The following is a 20,250-nucleotide window of genomic DNA, read 5'->3' on the forward strand; positions in this document are numbered from 1 at the left end:
ATTTGATACACTTTATGCACCTGAAGATGGTTTTTACCAAAATTATGATACGAAAAAAGTGTATTTCTGTTCACAGATTGGTGAGTGGAATCTTCAAGGGCTCCCCAGTGACGAGTTGTCCATCCAGAATGGTATCATCGTTACAAAGGCATCCAGGTTCCCTCTTTTGATAGACCCACAAAGTCAAGGCATTGCTTGGATCAAGAACAAGGAGAAAGAAAACAACTTGCAAGTAAGAAAATCTGTAATTTTTTTAGTTTCACTTTAGAATTCAGCTAAATTTTTGAATGAACACTTAAATTTCTGTGTGCTCTTTGCTTTATTGCAACTAAGATTATATTACAATACAGTCGGGTTCTAATAATTGGTTGACACTTTCACTGAGACTCTATACTGAATAACCTTGAATACTCTCCAAGATCCAGAACAAGGCCTGTTACAATTGATATGTTTAATAGCTCTAAGTTGATATTTTGAAAATGAAGAGTTGTTATTTATATATGACAAAATGTTCACTAACCTATAATAGATGATTTTTGTGAATTCCAATGTCTCTTTTCTAATATATTTATCCAGACAAAAGAATAGATTCAGTATTTAAGAATTTTTCCAAGGTCCAGCCATCTTAATCCAAAATAATTTACACAAGCACTCGAGTCTATTTCAGTAGTCATGATAATGATGATTTTTCCGGGGTGCACAAAAAGCCCTGGAGGCTTAAGTGCATGGCAGTATGCCGCCCCAAGGGGGAAAAAAGATCATGATAAAAAGAGGAAACTAAGGGGTATTAAATTTCTTGATTACAGGTATTCCTGAACACTTTTATTTGTATCAAGCAAAAAATTAAACAACCCCCTTTTTTGTAAATAAAGTATAGTCTAGTCAACATATTTTAAACTTCTATGTCTAGATTGTTGGTTATAGGTGACATCATTGAACCACAAATATTTCCGCCAACACATTGAAGACTGCCTCTCCCTGGGAAACCCAATGTTGATAGAAGACGTATTAGAGGAATTGGATCCTGCTCTTGATAATGTTCTGGAGAAAAATTATATTAAGATTGGAACTGCACTCAAGGTATTTCATCTGATTTTAATGTGGGTCAGTGGGAATTATTTAACGTATACAACAGTAGAATGACATAACTAGTTTATTTGGATGAAGAGATTTTCACAGTAAAAACAGTATAATAACATTCAGTACAGCAGAGTAAATTCTGTACTGGCCCAGAGGTGCTAGTAAACCTGTATTCTTCAGTTTGTTCTGGTGCAGTACCTACATTCAGTGATACAATGATAAAAGTCATGATTATGACAATCTATGGAAGTTTGAAGGGTTGCCCAAATTCTGTGTCTTACATTAAAGAGTTTTAATTAATGAACACTTTCCTTTATGCTCATAACTGTTTGAGTGCAGCTGAATGAAACGTTTTATTTCGCCATGCAATATTTGTCCCAATTAGTCAAGCACAGAATCGTATACAAAGATTTTTTGTATTAACATGTTTCTATAGCAAAGAATATGCACTGGAAGGCATGTTTAAATATTGCAGCATTGAGAACATTTTTAATTGTTGGTTTTCAGTAAAGGTTTACACAATAGCTGTTTAGTTGTTAATGTAATGACACATACCATACAATATTTTATGAGCTGGATAGTGATAGTTTACATACAACCATTGTAGAGCTAGAGTAAAAGAAAACATTGGAATGGTTTTTGGCAGATTTGATTATTGACATTTTTGGATTGGAGGGCCTTTAAATCTTCTGCTAATCTTTAGGGTGGATAATACTCTACCTCCAATACTTTCATAGGTACTAAAATTTCCATTAGAAAATGAAAACACTGTACAGGTGTGTTAAAATCACAAAATATTTATTTTGAACAATTTGAAAATTGTGTACAGTATACACACTTATTACTAAATTGTTTTCTTTATGAATTGTTTAAATTATTTAACTTTTGAATTGAGAAACAAGAATTGTTCAGGTGAAAGTTGGAGACAAAGAAATGGACGTCAACAAGGACTTCCGTTTGTATATAACAACAAAATTGGCCAACCCAGCTTACTCACCTGAGATATCTGCACGTACCAACATTATTGACTTCACTGTTACCATGAAAGGTAATGAAATCTTGTAATAAAGTAGAATTTTGTTGCAATGTTAAATAATGAAATGAAAGATAGTTTTATTAGAGACAATGGTAGGATTAGGAAATGCCTGTCTTCCACTTAACCTCAATATAATTTATCATGTTAACTCTTATCCGCATTACATATTTTACCTCATTTACCACCTCTTGTATAATTTAATTTGGCAAATTTTGGCTGTATTCAGTATTATATACATATCTCAGTGCTAGGATATAGTATTATTTCATTTATGTTGTATATTACTTCTGAAATTTAAGTTTTACTATTTTTATCAGTAAAATGACACACAAAATATTTCATTGATGTGTTGCATTGCCCTTTGTTGCGATTCATCTGGGAGCTGCCGATATCATTGCTCAAAAGTCAGATGGGCAGTTGTTATTGAATTGTGCCAGTTGTGTTTACATTGCCTTTGTGTTGAATGTGGTTTGTTTCAATGGCGTTCAAGTTATTACAAGGTAGGAGTACGTCACACTTTTCTGAGATTGAATGCAAATTTCAAATCTATACCTCATTTCGTTATCAACAGATAGAATGACAGATAATCATATGGCTAAAATATTTTTAGATATCCTCGCAAACAAAAGAGAAACTGTGTCAGCCTACTAAGTGATAGGCTTCAACGGCTCTCAACCAAATCCAAAGTTGGGCATGCAACATTACTATTATCTGGATAGAAATGAAGTTTCATGTAAAACTTTAAGTCTACATATGAAATGTTTCTCGAGATATGTTGCTACATTTTTGTTCACTAAATTAGGTTTCATATCAGTGTTTAAAGAATGAAAGTCCACATACCAAGTCACCATAAAATAATGATGGAAGTATTGTGATAATTAGACTAAATGTTTGTTAATATGTCACTTGTTAAAATCTCTTACGAGTCATATATTGAGTTTGTTAAAAAATGTATTTATTCCTATTTTCTCATTGCTATCATGGTTACCCATAAGACCAATGTCAAAATATTCGCTAACGCTCAGCCAAACCCTATTTCAGTGGTAGAAACTGATTGCTTCTTAATTTGTACATAATATGTAATATGCGATTTTAATGATTAAAACCAGATATTACTAGAAAATGTACTCATTTCTATTGTGTGTCATGGAGCATACCGAGTATGTTAAAGGTACACACATCAGAGCAGTAGACATACTGGGTACGTCAAAGTGTTTAGGAAACCATAGAAAATTTGAAAAGAACATTTTGGTTAAAAACTGAACATAAATAAATAAAATGAATAGCTTATTTACAACAGACCTTACATTATAAAGTTAAACGTAAGATCAATATGTACAATGCACATTAAAAGAAAGAAAGCATAATCTAGAAATAATAATAGTTAGTTACATCAGCCTTTTCTTCATGGACTTCCCTAAAAGCCTAGGATGAAAACGGTTCATAGTGTTATATTAAGAAAGAACACATAATTTTCTTATTTTTTATGATAATTTTTAATTCTTTTTTAATTGTTGTTTATAATCATTGTATTTTTGGAACAATTGGAATGCCTAGTGACATTTGAACATTTTATAAACCAGTTACATTAAAATCTGGATATACCTGACACTGAAGATAAAAGAGTTATTTCAGGTGAATGACATTCTGCAAAGTGATATTATAGAGTATGCAGTAAAATTATGACTTTTTAAGGATTGGAAGATCAGCTTCTAGGCCGTGTCATTCTGACAGAAAAGAAAGAACTGGAGTTTGAAAGGACCTCATTGATACAAGATGTGACAGCAAACAAACGCAAGATGAAAGAACTGGAGAGTAATCTTTTGCTGAAGCTGACAACAGTTCAGGTACTTTGCAGTGTTATTTTCTTAATGTTTAACCCTTGAACTGGTAGGTTGTTTTGCCCTAACTGGGAGGCTGCTTTGGGTGGGTTGCATGCTATTTTTATAAAATTCATAAAAAACTTTACTTTACTGTTATTTTACCTCTATTTAGTATCATTTTGTTGAAAATGAACTAGAGAACAATGTGATATATAATACAAATCATAAAATAAACATTACATTTTTTTATAAGTAAAAATTTTAAATTTCAGTAATGTAAATCTGTGACGTCATAGTTTACATAGAGAAATAAGAGGCATTATAATGTTCAGCATTTCTTCTCATTTCTAGTAGTATATTAATTATGTCAATATCAGACCCAAATATGTACTATAATGAGTGACGAGAGTGATCACTGCAAATCAACGGAATCACTGTTAATGTCAGTTGGAACACAGTGTATGTCAAATGTTAAAATGTCATTTGATATTTTAAAGATAAACTTTGTTGATTGTCACCTTAAGTTTAATTCACTGGAATATCTTGTTCTTATGTCTAGCAGATGCCATTGTTTCTTGGCTCAGAGACAGCTAACACTTAGGGTTTTTGAGCATTTTTCTAATTGGTTTCACTAAATAGAAGGCTATGTATTTTCTTCAATTTGAATTTGAATTGAACAGTGTGTTAGTAGAAGTTAGTCTTTCAATTAGTGTTATTTTTATTTTCACTCTTTAAGTGATGGATTTTATTTTCAAATTTTTGATCCTTACTGTAAAGTTGGGAGTCATTGCCCCAACTGCTAGTTTATGTAGTGTTCAAGTTTTTAATACATTTGTGATGATTATCTCTATTATAAAATACTGATAATAAACTATCAGTATATTTTTTCTACATTAAATTTTTCTAGGCCATTCATCTGCAGACCACAGCCGATGCAATTACTATAGTAAGATGTCTTGTTATAGGGGTCGCTAGTGGATGATGAGAGTGTAATAGCTGTGTTGAACGTAACTCAGACCACAGCAGCGTCTGTGCGAGAGAAGCTTAAGATTGCCGCAGCCACAGAGGCCAAGATTAATACAGCCCGTGAAGAGTTTCGGCCGGTAGCAACCCGCGGAAGCGTCCTCTACTTTCTCATCGTGGACATGATGCTAGTCAACAGCATGTACCAGACCTCACTCGTCCAGTTTCTTGAGAGATTCGACATCTCCATGCAGAGGTATTGGATAGGATTGGTATCATTTTTTAAATGAACATGAGATTTTATAGAGGTTTTATACATGAGTGGAAGGTCTTTAACAGAATGCTATGTGCCTTTAAAAAAGACACCTAACTTGTGCTGATTGAACACAATCTTTGCTGGTTTTACGCTCTTTACCTTGACTGACGCTGATATAACTTATATCTGTGATCAATATATAGTTTTCAGTAACACAAGCTCACGTTCCTTCGATGTAATAAACAGAGTGCGATTTGTATAACTGTCACACTTACTAACTTCAACCTTTTTCTTCCTCATTTCTCCCTATAATTCAACCTCACTGAGTCCAGGGAATCATTTTAAACTTTGTAAAATGCCCCTAAAAGGTCCAATTCAGTAGTTAGGATTTATTTTGGGGAATTTTCAAATGTAAACATGGGTTGTGTGATACATCAAGTTAAAGGTCCATTCACATTAAAGGTTTTGGCACAAAATTAAAGTTTTGTCTTAAACCCTATTTAAGAGTATACGAAATATGACATTAGTGTGACTAAATTCAGAAGAGCACCACATTTTTCCTAAGCTTATTGTGAAAAATGGCCTAAGCACATTTCACCTTAAGGTGAAAATGTGTTTGGGCCAATTTTCATTGCTTTTTCAAATTTAAGAACTGCTCAAACTTGAAGAATACAAAAACACTTAAACTTAAAATGCTTAAATAGCAGTTTACAATTAATTTGATATAAAATATAGATCTTTTTAGAATAAAAACGTATTTTACTTTTTGTCTACCTATTATTGTTTCAAAAGGTAACCAAAAACATCATGTGAACATGTTTATACAATGATAATGATGGCATATATAAAAATAACGGGAATGAAATGGACTAGACACTTGGTACTGAGAAAACAGCTAGGATTTGGAAAACCTGAAGGAAGGATTAGAAATACCTAATAATAGTGGTGGACGAGGCTTCTAAGAAGTGGGAAGTGGGAGCACGCATAAAGGCAGAAGACAGAAGAAGATGGAGTAAGCACTAATGACCCTAGAGTTGGTTGAACTACACAACAGAACTGATAACATCAACCCAGAACTGATAACATCAACCCATGGCAGTTCTAGAGTTAACCCAAACTTATTTTCTTGCTCTTATTTTGTATAGATCTATTCAAGCTGCTTCTAATTTCACAAGCAACTACCTAAAAGTTCATAGTTAGTTTATATTTGTGATTAGATTTATTTTCTCTTTGACACTGAAAGTTGTGTCACTGTAATGGTTTTAGGTTTTGATTTATTGCAAGTTAGTTCTGATTAATTTATTAGTAATTGAATATCAAGTTTTGAGCAGTAGTAAAAGAAATATGTCTGAACTTTGATTTTTCACAAATTATTAAAAAGAAACATTTTTGTTTTGAAGAGTATCAGTTCTATCAGTTGAATCGTACATTCTATGATAGTTTCAATAACTATTTGCGATAAGTTAAAATGGAATATATTAAAATGATTCTAGAACTAATGAACAACAGCAGCTCAAGCTGTGTGTGTGTGTGTGTGTGCGCGCGCGCGTGCGTGTGCGCACGCGTGGTTTTAGCTAACGGACAACATGAATTTCAATAAAATTGTATACCATGAAGAATTGGCAAATTGGTAGGTTCCGCATATTATCTTGAAGAAGGTAACAGCAGAATATTTAGAATCAGCTCATACATTTAGCATAGATTTAGTCTTGTTTTATTCGCCTGTCCAAATTAAAAGACAAAGAATATAATTTGTCTAAAAATATCAATTTAACATCATTATAAATATCATTCTTCAAGCCATTAGCATTTTGCATTTTACCATCCAAGTTTTCAGTTCCAATTTTGACTGAAGATGTTATGATACCGTATATCACCTGTTCATTGAAGATGGCTGGCTCTCCATAGAGACCAAAATATTTCAAAAGTTTAATAAAATTGTGAAGGTAATGTTTTAACACAGTGTGAACCATAAAACTTTGGTAATGGTTAATACTGGCTACATAAGTCATTATAATTAAGATTTAGTATTTAATTGATTTCAGATCTGAAAAGAGCTTGATTGCTCAACGAAGGATTGGTTTCATCATAGACTATCTCACTTATGAGGTGTTTAAGTATAAGTGTCGTGGCCTGTATGAAAACCATAAGTACATGTTCACGCTTCTGCTTACAATGAAAGTTGATTTGCAGCGAAAGACAGTAACTCATGAAGAATTCCAAAACTTCATCAAAGGTACTTACTTTTTAATTTTAGGATCTGTTAATAAAAGTAATGAATTTTTTTATATACAATCAAACATGCATCCAGGGGTATCTTTTGGATTTAAAAATATCCTTTGATGAATAATTATTACTGTCAATGGACTATACAGGGTGTACATAAAGTCCTGCACAGGTATAATATTTTTCTGAACGATAACAGATAAATCAACAAGATTTGGTACATCAACACTACACCTAAAAATCTACTTTTTGAACGAACTATCAGTTTTCTGTAATATCATGGGGACGTCCCGCAAGGAGTCACAAGGAAATCTTAAATAGGAGCATAGGTCCAATATGCACATCATTTTAAAAGGGCTTATCTAGCAGAGTTTAATGCCGCAAACCGCACTCAAAAAGATTGATCCAGTACAAAAATGGCGGCTGTTCAAAGGTTTTATTTAAAAAAGATGTTTACTTTACCAAATGTTTTCAGAGTAAATGTTCGAATTGTTCACCTCCGGTTATTTGAACAGTTGGAAAGATGCACATAAAAACTATTAACAGAATTTTGCAGGGCAACTTGAGGAATCATCTGACATTCTTGAAGTATTCTTTGTCTCAGTTCATTTAAATTTTGAGGCTTTGTTTTTGTAGACGTTGTCCTTAATCAATTCAATCAATCAATCAATAATACTTTAATCATAATCATAAAGAACAGATATAAGCGTCAAGTTACAGTAAGAAAGACAGGTAGAATAGAAAACCAGAATAAGATGGTTTACAAAGTGTTTCTTCCGGTATTTTGTAGTCAATGCTGCGGAGTCAGGAGTCCCTGAAGCATGTGTCATGAACTCGTCCCATTGTGTAAATTGATTTATTGATTAGCCATTCTCGAAGTTGTCTTCTCATTGTAGCTGAATCTTGAGTCTTCAACTTCGACAGGTAGAACATTAAATAGTTTTTGCCCCTGCATATGAAGGCTTTTTTTCAAACAAGGCAGTCCGGTGGGATTGAAGGATGAAATCGTCGGCATGGCGAGTTTGTCGCCCATGTATGTCTTTGTTTTTTGGTAACTTGAGTCTGCAGGCAAATAAAACAACTTCTAAAATATACAGGGATGTCACAGTTAAAATATTAAAAGTTCTTAAAGACTTCACGACAGCTGTCAAGGGGTTGAAGGCTAGCCATTGTTCTAAGGGCTCTTTTTTTGAAGGACCAAAATCCTATTTAAATTACTGCATGAACTGTTTCCCCATAAGATTATGCCATATCTGATCTTTGATTCAAAGAGTGCAAAATAAGTGATCCTTGTTGCCTCAAATGTACTTGTAGCTTTCACTCTTTTTATGGCAAAAATAGCCGAGCTAAGTTGGTGGCACATCTCGTCAATGTGGTGGCTCCAAGACAGTTTTTCATCTAGAGTGACACCAAGGTGTTTAGTTGATAAGACAAACGTTCCAACCCTGGAGTTTCCGCAAACTGCATCGTCATGTCTTCCTAGAATTAACTGTTTTGTTTTGCACTCGTTTGAAAACTAGATCATTGTTCAGACAGTACTGTTGAGCCATATTAACAGATATGAAGGTGCTTATTTCAAGTTGCTCTATTAATTTTGTTGCTAGATACAAGAACTGTGTCATCAGCATATATGACAGGATAACTAAAGTGGTTTATATGGGATGGAAGATCTGATATAAATAAAAGAAACAGTACTGGGCCCATTACAGATCCTTGGGGCACTCCTCTGGTTATGGGTAGAGGAGAAAGATATTCCAGTTTCTGTTTTTCCATTTAGAGTATGCTTGATGGATACTATTTGTTTTCGTCCGGTTAAGTAGCTGCCAAAACCAATTCAAAACAGAGTGCTTTATGCCCAATGAGCTCAACTTGCTTAAAAGTAGGCCGTGATCTAGACAATCAAAAGCTTTACTGAGATCAAGAAAGGTGCTTGTGACTGTGTTGCCTGCGTCAATATTGTCAATTATGTGTTCGATTAGGTCTGTCAATGCTGTAATGGTTGATTTCCCCGCTAGAAAGCCGTGTTGTCTGTCAGGAATTAAGTGGTTTGTGCTAAGATGATCCATTAATCTGCTCAAAACTATTTTCTCCAAAAACCTTTGAAACTGTTGGAACTAAAGAAATTGGCCTGTAGTTTTGAATCTCATATTTGCTTCCTTGTTTGTGTAGAGGAGGAAAAACACCTTTGAGAGTCTCAATTTAGAAGGAAATACCCCTTGGCTCATTGATTTATTGATAACATCGGAAAGAGGATGGCAGAGTTCCAGTCGCAAGATTTTAGGAGATTAGCTGAAACTTCATCTATTCCGGAAGACGTAGAAGATTTCAATTTGTTAATTGTGTTAAGTACTTCGTCAACATTTGCAGGTTGAAAGGATGAAATAGTGTTAGCTGTAAGGTCAGGTAGGCTATTAAGTGTTGTCCTTTGTTGGTAACTGTTATTTTTCTTTAAAGTTTTCTCTGCTATTGTAGCGAAATATTCATTGAAAATATTTGCCACCTCACCAATGTCGGAGACTGTTTCCAAGCCAGTGTTAATCTGCCATTCCTCCTCTTGAGGTGATTCTTTCGAAGGTCTTACTTTATTTATTGTTTCCAAGATTGCTTTGCTTTTATTAGAGGCTTGGTTAATATGTGCTTCATTTGTTTGTTTTTTTACTTCTTTCAACTTAAGGTCATATGTCTTCTTCTTTGCTGAGGCCCTTACTTTGTCTTCTTGGCTGTTGGTTGACAAATAACGATCCTGAGCTTTCAGGAATTGTTTCCTTAGCAGGTCAATATCAGGATTTAGTAGTTCAAGATTATTCTGTCGACTAGGCTTGACTCTTGTTTTGGTCACAGGACAGGCAATGTCCATAGCCGATGTTAAAATGGAAAGGAAGTTGCAATAGGCTTCTTCTGCACTGCTGGACTCATATACCTTTTTCCCAGCTCTGGATAGATAGTAATCCCTTGAGGCATGTAAGGTTATTATTATTAAAAACACCTTTTTGTCAATGATGTTCCTTTCAGCTGTTTCGAAGGTATGTCCACAGACGTAAATTGCCCTGTATGGTCTGAAAGTCATGTGTGCACAACATCAACAGAAATAGAGTTTAAAATCGAAGTTTGTACAAACCATGTCAATAGAAGTTGAAGAGGTGTGAGTAATTCTGGTAGGTGGGAGATCTAGTCGAATCATGTCAAAGGGAGCAAGAGCTTCATCAAATAGTATTTTTTCTCTTTTTGTCTTATCTAACATGTCAACGTTAAAATCCCCAACCAGGCAAATCCCGCTGTTCTCCAGTGGAATTCTTTCCAGAAGATCGGAAAGGATTAAAAGTGCCTGGCTGAGAGATGCTTTAGGTGGACGGTAAGCACCAAGAATATACAAATGCCGTTTCCTGGTTATCTGGAGTTTCACAGCAGCGACTTCACATGTTAGTTCAATACTTAGGTTCTCTAAGTTGAGACTTTTTGACTTCATAACCAATCATGTTATTTCTGTAGATAGCAATTCCTCCTTTTATAAGGTAACCCCAAACAAAATAGTCTAATGGAGACAGATCTGGTGAACGCGCTGGCCATTCTACAGACCCCCGCCTTCCGATTCACCTTTGCCAAAAAACAGTGTTTAAATAGGCTCTTACGTCGATGCCGTAGTTGTGGGGGTGCTCCGACCTGTTGGAACCAGATATTCTGGAAATGTTCTCCAAACATGTTTCGAAGTGCTGGTGTAATTTTCATTTTCCAGCAAACGTCGGGTATGATATTGCATTTAAATTTCCTTCAATAAAGAAAGGACATACCAACTGGGTACCTCTCACACCAAGCCAGACATTCACCTTTAGTGGATACTGCGTATGTGCCTCCCACATCCAGGGAGGATATTTGCTACTCCAGTAACGGCAATTGTGTGCCTGTTTACGCTTCCATTCAGCATAAATGAACACTTGTCTGAAAACACAATATTGTTTACATCAATTTCGTTGCGATCTATTTTGGCCATCGTAGTTTCACAAAATTCTATACGTCGTCGATCGAAATCATCTTCGTTGAGTTCGTGCACCAAATGAACTTTATAAGGCTTAAAAATTAGACCCTTTCAGAATTTTTTTTAACAGACGTAACAGAGATGTCATGAGTTTGTGCTGTTGAGCGTAGGGACTCTTGCGGGTTCTCAATAAATGACTGCAATACATCTAAAGAGTTGTCTTCGGTTGTCGCAGTAGCGGGCCCTTCCTGACCTACGATCGGAAACACTTCCTGTTTCCATAAAGCGTTGAACAGTTCTCCCTACAGTTGTTCTAGAAATTGGCTGCCTATGGTGTAAGTAGTCATTAAATAAATGGCATACTTCCTCGTGTGATCGTCTGTTGTTTCCCCAACCAACCATCATAAGAAGTGTTGTACGTTCACGTTCGTCAAGCGACATTAGTGTAGTTGAAGAACTACAAGCAATACGACAAACTCTTTTGTACTAAAAGCGCACTGATAGAAAGGTTGGACAGCACTACTAAAACAAGAAAACTAGAATAGCCTACTATGAATAGACTGGCTAATAGGAAAGTCCAAACTGCGACCCTAAGATAAGAGCTTTCTAATTATTGTTACTGTTTACTAGTTTTTCCCCCATTATCAATATATTAGGACCAAATTTGTAACCCTTGAGGATGAGTAATGTCATAATTCACTTCTGTACAACTGACAAGCATAATGTAGTATTTAGCTGCAGTATTCGTTTGGTTGCAGTTTTGGGGTTATGGCTACTAATAAAATGTAACCAAGTAAAACCTTTGAACAGCCGCGATTTTGTACTGGATCAATCTTTTTGAGTGCAGTTTGCGGCATTAAACTCTGCTAGATAAGCCCTTTAAAAATGATGTGCATATTGACCTATGCTCCTATTTAAGATTTCCTTGTGACTCCTTACGGGACGTCCCCATGATACTACAGAAACTGATTAATTCCTTCAAAAAGTATATTTTTAGGTGTAGTGTTGATGTACCAAAGTCTTGTAGATTTATCTGTTATCGTTCAGAAAATATTATACCTGTGCAGGACTTTATGTACACCCTGTATACATAATTTAAAAGGCATCTATGTATTTTGTGCAGAGAATTCTTAAAATAATACTGTTGGAATATTCTTTATGATCAATATTTTATTGACTATTGTAGCTTACAATAGCAATTAATTATTGTTAAATTTCTAAATTACTGTAACTTTTTTAAGTTCAATCTCCATATATTTTAATTTCAATTTCAAAATTCAAAGTCAAGTGGTCAAAAGTATTGTTAACGAACAAAATCGTTGTATTCAACAAAGTGGCAGCATTGTGACACTGGGTTATCATTGCGATGTCTGCCATAATAGCAATGCACTCATATTAAATTGCACTCTATTCTTGAATATAAATACCAATGGTACTATTCATCTGCTTTCTGTTATAAATTTTCAATATGAATGTGGCAAAAATTCAAGATATGGACAATATGAAATTAATAAAGAAACATATTCCTTGGGATCCAATGAAGGGATTTCAGTGCACATCATTTCTTGGTTCACAATAGATGAGAAATGTAAACAAATTTAGGGAAAGTGAGCCAGAAGTAATAATAACTTTTGTTTTCAATGGAATTGATATTTTTTATCTTGAGTTTTATCCTATTGTCAAATTAATGAACAAATCTTGCTGAAATTCAGATTCAACCACCAAGTTTTCTTTAATTATGACTATAACATTTTTGTTATGAATTAATACAAATTTGTGTTTTTATTCTAAATATCTTGTTTTTATGAGTATAAGTGATATCTGAAATTTCACAGGAGTCAATCCCTCTTCCCTCTAACACATTCCCACCCTGACTTATAAAACATTTTGTGCTTGTCACTGGATACAAAAAAGGATTAATACCTCAAAATTTGATGAAGGACAATCCTATTTTTATTTAAATAATCAAACAAGAGTTTAATTGAATAAGTTGTGGGTTGTTTTTTTAATAGAATAAGCTCAACTTATACTCCAATAAAAATATTGACAGGTGGATCAGCTTTGGACCTAAACACTTGCCCACCCAAACCATGCAAGTGGATCACTGATTCTGTATGGCTTAATCTGGTCCAGTTGTCAAGTCTGCCAGCTTTTAAATTCATTTTAAATCAGGTTTGTAATAGTTTGTAATTGTTTTTTCAATTTAAAAGTAGTTATACTATACCCCAGTTTCACAAACAACTACAGACCTGTCTTAATTTTGCCAGTTTTGAATTAAGTCTTAAAAAGTTTTTTTTTGGCAGGAGTGTTGCAAGTATTTGGACAAAGACAACCATTTTTCAAATAAACATTTTGGGTTCAGGAAAGGTAAATCAACTTAGACGCTGTTGTGAATCTGGTCAACTAGGTTTTCAAGGGATTATAAAATCGAAATACCATCCTAGGTGCGTTTCTCGACTTATCAAAGACATTTGACTGTGTTGACCACAAAACTCTGCTTGAAAAACTGGAATCACATGGCATCTGAAGGGTTCCATACAAGTGACAGAACCCAAGTTGTTCAAATCTCAAATCAACTTTCAAATCAAATCCAGTTCAACTACGGGTCCTGCAGGAATTAATTCTGAGTCTTTATTCTGTTTCTCATATGTCAATGACATTGAGTTAATACTATTGCGTGGAAAAGTCATGACACGACTCTCTGTTTCAGTGGAAAATCAAAATTTCTTTTGGAAGAATAGACTTTTGTTTAAATTAAAAGTTTTGTTCAACATTTCAACAGCCACAATCTCAAAACAAACCAAAATCCAATATTATGAACTTTACTCTGCGGCCAGCAGACTCCGAATGTTGCCCTGCCGTCATGTTAGCAGATTAAACTTTGTTAAAATGTCTACAATTTAACGAGTAATATTTTTTACAAGCACAAAATTGCTTGAAATACACATAGATCGAGGGTTGATATCGAATGACTACATTGATCATATTTGTGGCAAATTATCCTCAGGCTTTTATGTTTTAAGGTCTTCAGCCAAGTATTGCTCAACTTAGGTGCTGATGACGGCGTACTATGGCTTGATTTACCCCCACTTTACCTACGGAGAGGTGTTGTGGGGTGCCTGTGCAAACAACCAGTTGACAAGAGTGTTAAAATTGTAGAAGAAAGCGATTCGAATAATCGCTCATTTGAATTTCAGATTCTTGCAGAGACAATTCAAAAAAATTTCAGCTGTTGACTCTTGCCACGTCTCTACATTTTATGAAACAACTAACCAACTGTTCTGTATGTCTAAATGTACTCATAACATAAATGTGACCAAGACATTCACCCATATGAGACCAGAGGCTACCAGAAACTACCAAACTGGTAGACACAGAACGGTGGTTTATGAACATCTGCCCTCACAGGCAGGTGTTCACTTCATCAACAAGCTGCCCAATGGGATAAAAAATTCCGCAACACTCAATGTGCTAAAAACTCGTTTGATACTCTTTTTAGCCTCACAAGCATTTTATAATGTTACTGATTTTTTGGTATTTGATTGGGAGATCATCCAATCAGGAGATTGACTTCAGCGCTGTAGGGGGAAAATTGTCAAATGGATGAAGGATGCATGAATGTTGAATTGTATGTTTGAGTGTGATCCTAATGTGGTGAGAATGTACAACATTTTAGTCCTGAACTCTAATTATTGACTTTTGCTATACATGTAAATGATGTCTCTGCAATAAATATTGATGAATTGATTAAACTTATTATCCATGCCCATATACAAATGTGTTCATAGTTTTGCAGATTTTACTGACAAAATTTCTTTCCCACATGGAAATTTAAGATCCAAGATACTATCAAAATTTAGGGATTTGATCCAGATTCAATCTGATTCTGATTGAATTTAGCTAGCTTTGAATATACATTTTTATCTGACATTGATCATGTCTAATGCAAAGATAATTAAGGGGATCTTCTGTTTTTCATGTTAAATCCAGAAGAGCAGACATTACATTTTGTCAGCTCAAGTCTTTTGCACTGCTATGTCAGATTAGTCTAATATGAGTTTTTATTAAGTTCTAAATCTTTTCATATCACATATACACTTGAATGAAACCAAATGAAGAGTTCAAATAAATTAATGTAGAGTCACAGGATGGTTTAGATAAGAAAAGACTCACACTCATTCCAAGATTTGCCACCATCTTGTTGACGATTACCATTTACCTACATGGGCACTGGTCAGTTATCAGCGGTTGATTATTGTGGACAGACATATGTGACCTGCATTATTTAGTTCAGTTTATAATAATAAGTGTTAATTTCATTACATGAATGTTTTAGAGATAATGAATTAAGTGCTAGGGTAATTATTTACCTGAGGATAAGATTAGATTCCAAATTGTGAAACGTAGTATAACTGATTTTTGTTGTCTGTCATATAACAATAGCAAATTTCTGAAACAATCCTATTACCTTCACAAATCTGATAGTATATGTAATTTATATAAGCTTACACCTTTCATAGCATTTTCTGGTTTAGTTTAATTTTTCTTACTAAAGGGAATCTCTCTACACTATATACACTTTTCTAATACATGTGGTTTCCACACTAGGTGCCACAGAGTGAAAGGCAATGGAAAGCATGGTTTGACAAGCCAGCTCCAGAGGAGGAAGTCATGCCAGATGGCTATGAGGGTCTGGATCCATTCAGGAGATTACTCATGATTCGGTAAGATCAACAGCAGTGTATATAAATAGAACAACAGAACTGATCTATCAACATTAAAATCAGTTTTGTAACAACCAAAACTAATTGAGACCATAAAATAATTTGACCAGGCAAGAAGCTTTGTGCTTGTGTTCATAATCTGGTTTACAGAATTGGAGAGAACAGGTTATCTATCAATCAATCAATAAATACTTTATTCAAGTGAAAATGCACACTGTACATTGAATAGGGTCAAAATAACATTAATTAGTTTAACATAATTTATGCTTAGTAATTAACAGTTTACAAGTAATTGTTCAAAGTATTATAGACTACTACTATTTTACCAATAAAGTTTATTTATCCAAACATATATATATATATATATATATATATATAAATATAAACATACATACATATACATATACATACATATACACACACACACACACACACACACACACACACACACACACACACACACACACACACACACACACACACACACACACACACACACACACACACACACACACACACACACACACACACACACACACACACACACACACACACACCACACACACATGTATACACACACACACACAAAAAAACCATTATTAAAATATAAATCAATTATCCTGAAGAGAACTCATCAAGTGAATATAAAGGAAGTTTTAACAAATGTTCTTTTAATTTCCTTTTGAACTTGCCAAGATCTGGTTCTAATCTCAGATCCCTTGGCAAATTAAATAAAAATTTTGTTCCCATGAATGTAGTTTTCTTTTCAAAAAAGTTTAATGTATGTTTTTCTACTCTTCTGTTTAATCTTGTGTTATATTTATGTTCATTGTTATTGTCTGTTGATTTGTCATTTTGTCTAACATAAAGAACGGTTTGGAAAATATATAAGCTATAAACTGTCAGAATTCCAAGCTCTTCAAAGTATTTTTTAACTGTTTCTGTATTTTTCAAATGTAATATAATTCTAACTGCCTTTTTTGTTGAACTAAAATTCTGTCTAAATTTTTTTTTGTCGTTGCTCCATAAATATTTAATCCATAAGCCAAATGTGAATGTATTAATGAGAAATAGATCGTTTTTAGAAAGTTAATGCTACAAACCTTAGCCATTTGACGCAATGCGTAAAGTCCAGATGACATTTTTTTTAAATATCTTATCAATATGTTGGTCCCAACTAAGTAATCTATTAGTAATCCAAGAAAATTTGTGCTATTCACTTGAAGCAGTTCTTCATTATAAACAGTGATATGAGGGTTTAACTTTGATCTCGCCTGTTTTGTGGAAAACGAAATAAAATTAGACTTTCCTGAATTTAAAAGTAAATTTTTACTTGCTAAAAATTGTTGTATCCTTGAAAGACCAACGAATGAGGATATTTCAATACTTTCCTTTGATTTGCCTGAGACAGTGATGCTGACGTCGTCAGCATACATACAGACAGAGCCACCCCCAGGCACCAATCCAGGCAACCCCCTGACATAACAAAGAAAGAGGAGAGGACCCAGAATCGATCCCTGGGGTACTCCATATTGCATTGTTTGCAATTTTGAGCGATATGTTTTAATATATTTGTATTTGCATAAAGGATCATCAGCTACATGTTGTATTTCAACACATTGTTGCCTGTTTTTAAGATACGAATCAAACCAATTAAATTCTTTATTTTTTATTTTTTATTTGCTAAGACATTTTAATAGTATGTCATGTGAAACGCTATCTAAAAAAAAACTTATTAAGAAAAGTGTATAAGTAAGTAAATCTCTCTGCAAAGTGATTATTAAATCATTTTAAAAATCTAGTGGGAAATAAAAATCTTTCAATAACTACTATTTACTGTTACTTCTAACAGCTAAAAAGTCATGTAGGAATAGCAAGCCGCGTCTTAAGCAAGAACTACTACAACATGAGGAAAAATTGTTATTATCTATCTATGTAAAAGTAAAAGTCCATTATTCTCAAAACCTCACAAAGAAGGGCAGCTGTAATAAGGAGAACATTTGTCTACAAGTTGTTTATTTTAATTCTTTTGTTATTAATTATTTTAACAATAAATTAATAAAATAATATGGTAAAACCACACATCAACAACTAAACTTGCTTTGCAATATTTTCAACTGTGTTTAAGTACTTTTTGCCTTGTGAATCATATGACAGTGGTCTGATGCAGAGCCTGGTGTCAAGACAGAACACTGGCGCAGTCCAAGAAGTATGTAGCAAACAGCATGGACTCACGTTACACAGAACCAGTGATACTGAACATTGATGTGCTGTTTAATGAGTCGCGTCCACTCACACCTATGATCTGCTTCCTCAGCATGGGTTCGGACCCCACGCCACTGATAGAAACAGCAGCCAAGCGGAGAGAAACGGAGTGTCGCTCCATCTCAATGGGGCAAGGACAGGAAGTACACGCTAGGAAATTGCTGGCTAACTTTATGGTTCAGGTAGCAATTCTCTAAAATAACAAAACAATAATATTTATGTTATTTCATAAGGACATATTCCCTTTTAAAAATAAATTATCCAATGTAAAAATAATATTTTAAAATTTAATACAATATCAGTAACCATAATTATTTGTATTTGTTTTAATTGTAAAAGAACACAGTAAAAATCAAACTAAGCTGGGATTGCTTACAAACTTTAGTATAATATTATATCTCATAGCATTGTGACCTGAGATCTTTTTATTCTATAAGTATAGTAAATTCAATAATTTTCTGGGATCTGTTTCTAACACATCCAAGCGCTCATTTAAGGCTTTTGAACCCACTAATGATGACAAGATAACTGGACAATCATCCCGCTGACTCTTTGTCTTCATTGTCAAACTGCAGACTTTGAAGTAACCCAGCTCTAGTCTCCTAAGATGTTTTCAGACAAGTCTATGGCATGTAAAATTTCCCTTCGAAAGATTTGATTTTTTTAATTTTGGCAGGATCAAATTTTATGCACTGTTTTCACCCAAGGGTTTTATGGTCTATGATCAGTTTTGACTGTTGTAGTCCGTGATTTTCTGTAAAAATAACATTATAGCTTAACTCGTACATCTCTTTGCATCTGAGAGTACAATAATGCAATCTATCAGGTCTGCCAAAATAGACATCTCTTTCTTTCTAATAAACCCATCTTCTTCAATTATTATTATTATTATTTTCATTTTCCTTGATGCATTCATGGTCTGATACAAAGCCAAGTTGGGTAAGCTGTCAATCATGCGGTATGAGGCGATTTAACAGTGTCTGAATTAGATAACCTCCAACAATTTTAATCACATTATTTGTTTTTTTTTGTAATTAACTTGTATATTATAAATGTTGTATAACATTTTAATGCAAAATACGTTCACAACTAAAATTTGATTTAAAGTTTTTAGCTTTCATTATAAAGATATTAAAGGTATAAATATACTTTAATGAAATGAAATGAAAAATGTCTTTATTAGAGGCGAATAAAATCCTCTCTACCGCTTAACCTCATTAAAAACTAAACTAACATATATATATATACATGTATAACTAAAAATAAATCTATTTATTAAAGGTAGTATTAATAAAAAAATATTAACAACTACCCTTTGAATAATAATTTAAACATTTTTATCAATTAGTTAAGTTTAAGGATATATGAAGTTTAAAAAATTAAGATTGTGTAAGTTAAAAAGTTTAGTGCTACCAAATTATATCAACATTCATCATTTTAGAGCTAAAACTTCAATATTTTTTTTAAGGAGCCCAACAGAGTGTGGTATCATGTGGCCCTCTAATAATGTAACTTAAGAGCTTCCATTGGTTTGTGAGTTTGGTAAAAGTAATAAATAGACATTTACAAGGCTATAAATAGGTCAATAAATAGGCACTGCAAATAAATAACATCGGTTTTTTAGTTTAGTGCCTGAATTCCGATTTAAATGAATTTGGTATGATATTATTAAACATTTGTGAACAATATTATTATATTCAGTTGTTTTAAAAGTTTACTCTTAAACCATGCAATCAAACCTAATAAGCCCTTATTCAATACTGAGAGATTTATGGCTATTGTTCTCATTGTGATGTAAAGGTGTCCATAACTTACACACTTGTGGCGTTGTAATTATGTAATTTCTTGTTAAAAAGTTTTTTAATTTTCCTTATACTTGATTGTAGCTTTTGTTAATGCATATT

The 20,250-nt window shown here is 33.7% G+C and overlaps 1 protein-coding gene across 1 annotated transcript in view; it reads left to right on the plus strand.

Annotated features, from left to right (window-relative positions):
• LOC124355822 (dynein axonemal heavy chain 8) overlaps positions 1-20,250 on the plus strand; it is a 154,570-nt gene that overhangs the window by 114,418 nt on the left and 19,902 nt on the right. Inside the window, exons 56-64 of the mRNA XM_046806976.1 lie at positions 77-232; positions 925-1,080; positions 1,993-2,128; positions 3,812-3,963; positions 4,905-5,158; positions 7,204-7,394; positions 13,408-13,529; positions 15,966-16,081; positions 18,252-18,528. Coding sequence (XP_046662932.1) covers positions 77-232; positions 925-1,080; positions 1,993-2,128; positions 3,812-3,963; positions 4,905-5,158; positions 7,204-7,394; positions 13,408-13,529; positions 15,966-16,081; positions 18,252-18,528 — 1,560 coding nt within the window. The remainder of the gene's footprint in view (positions 1-76; positions 233-924; positions 1,081-1,992; positions 2,129-3,811; positions 3,964-4,904; positions 5,159-7,203; positions 7,395-13,407; positions 13,530-15,965; positions 16,082-18,251; positions 18,529-20,250) is intronic.

This window comes from Homalodisca vitripennis, chromosome 2, assembly GCF_021130785.1.
Source record: "Homalodisca vitripennis isolate AUS2020 chromosome 2, UT_GWSS_2.1, whole genome shotgun sequence".
In the NCBI taxonomy this organism is placed as follows: domain Eukaryota; kingdom Metazoa; phylum Arthropoda; class Insecta; order Hemiptera; family Cicadellidae; genus Homalodisca; species Homalodisca vitripennis.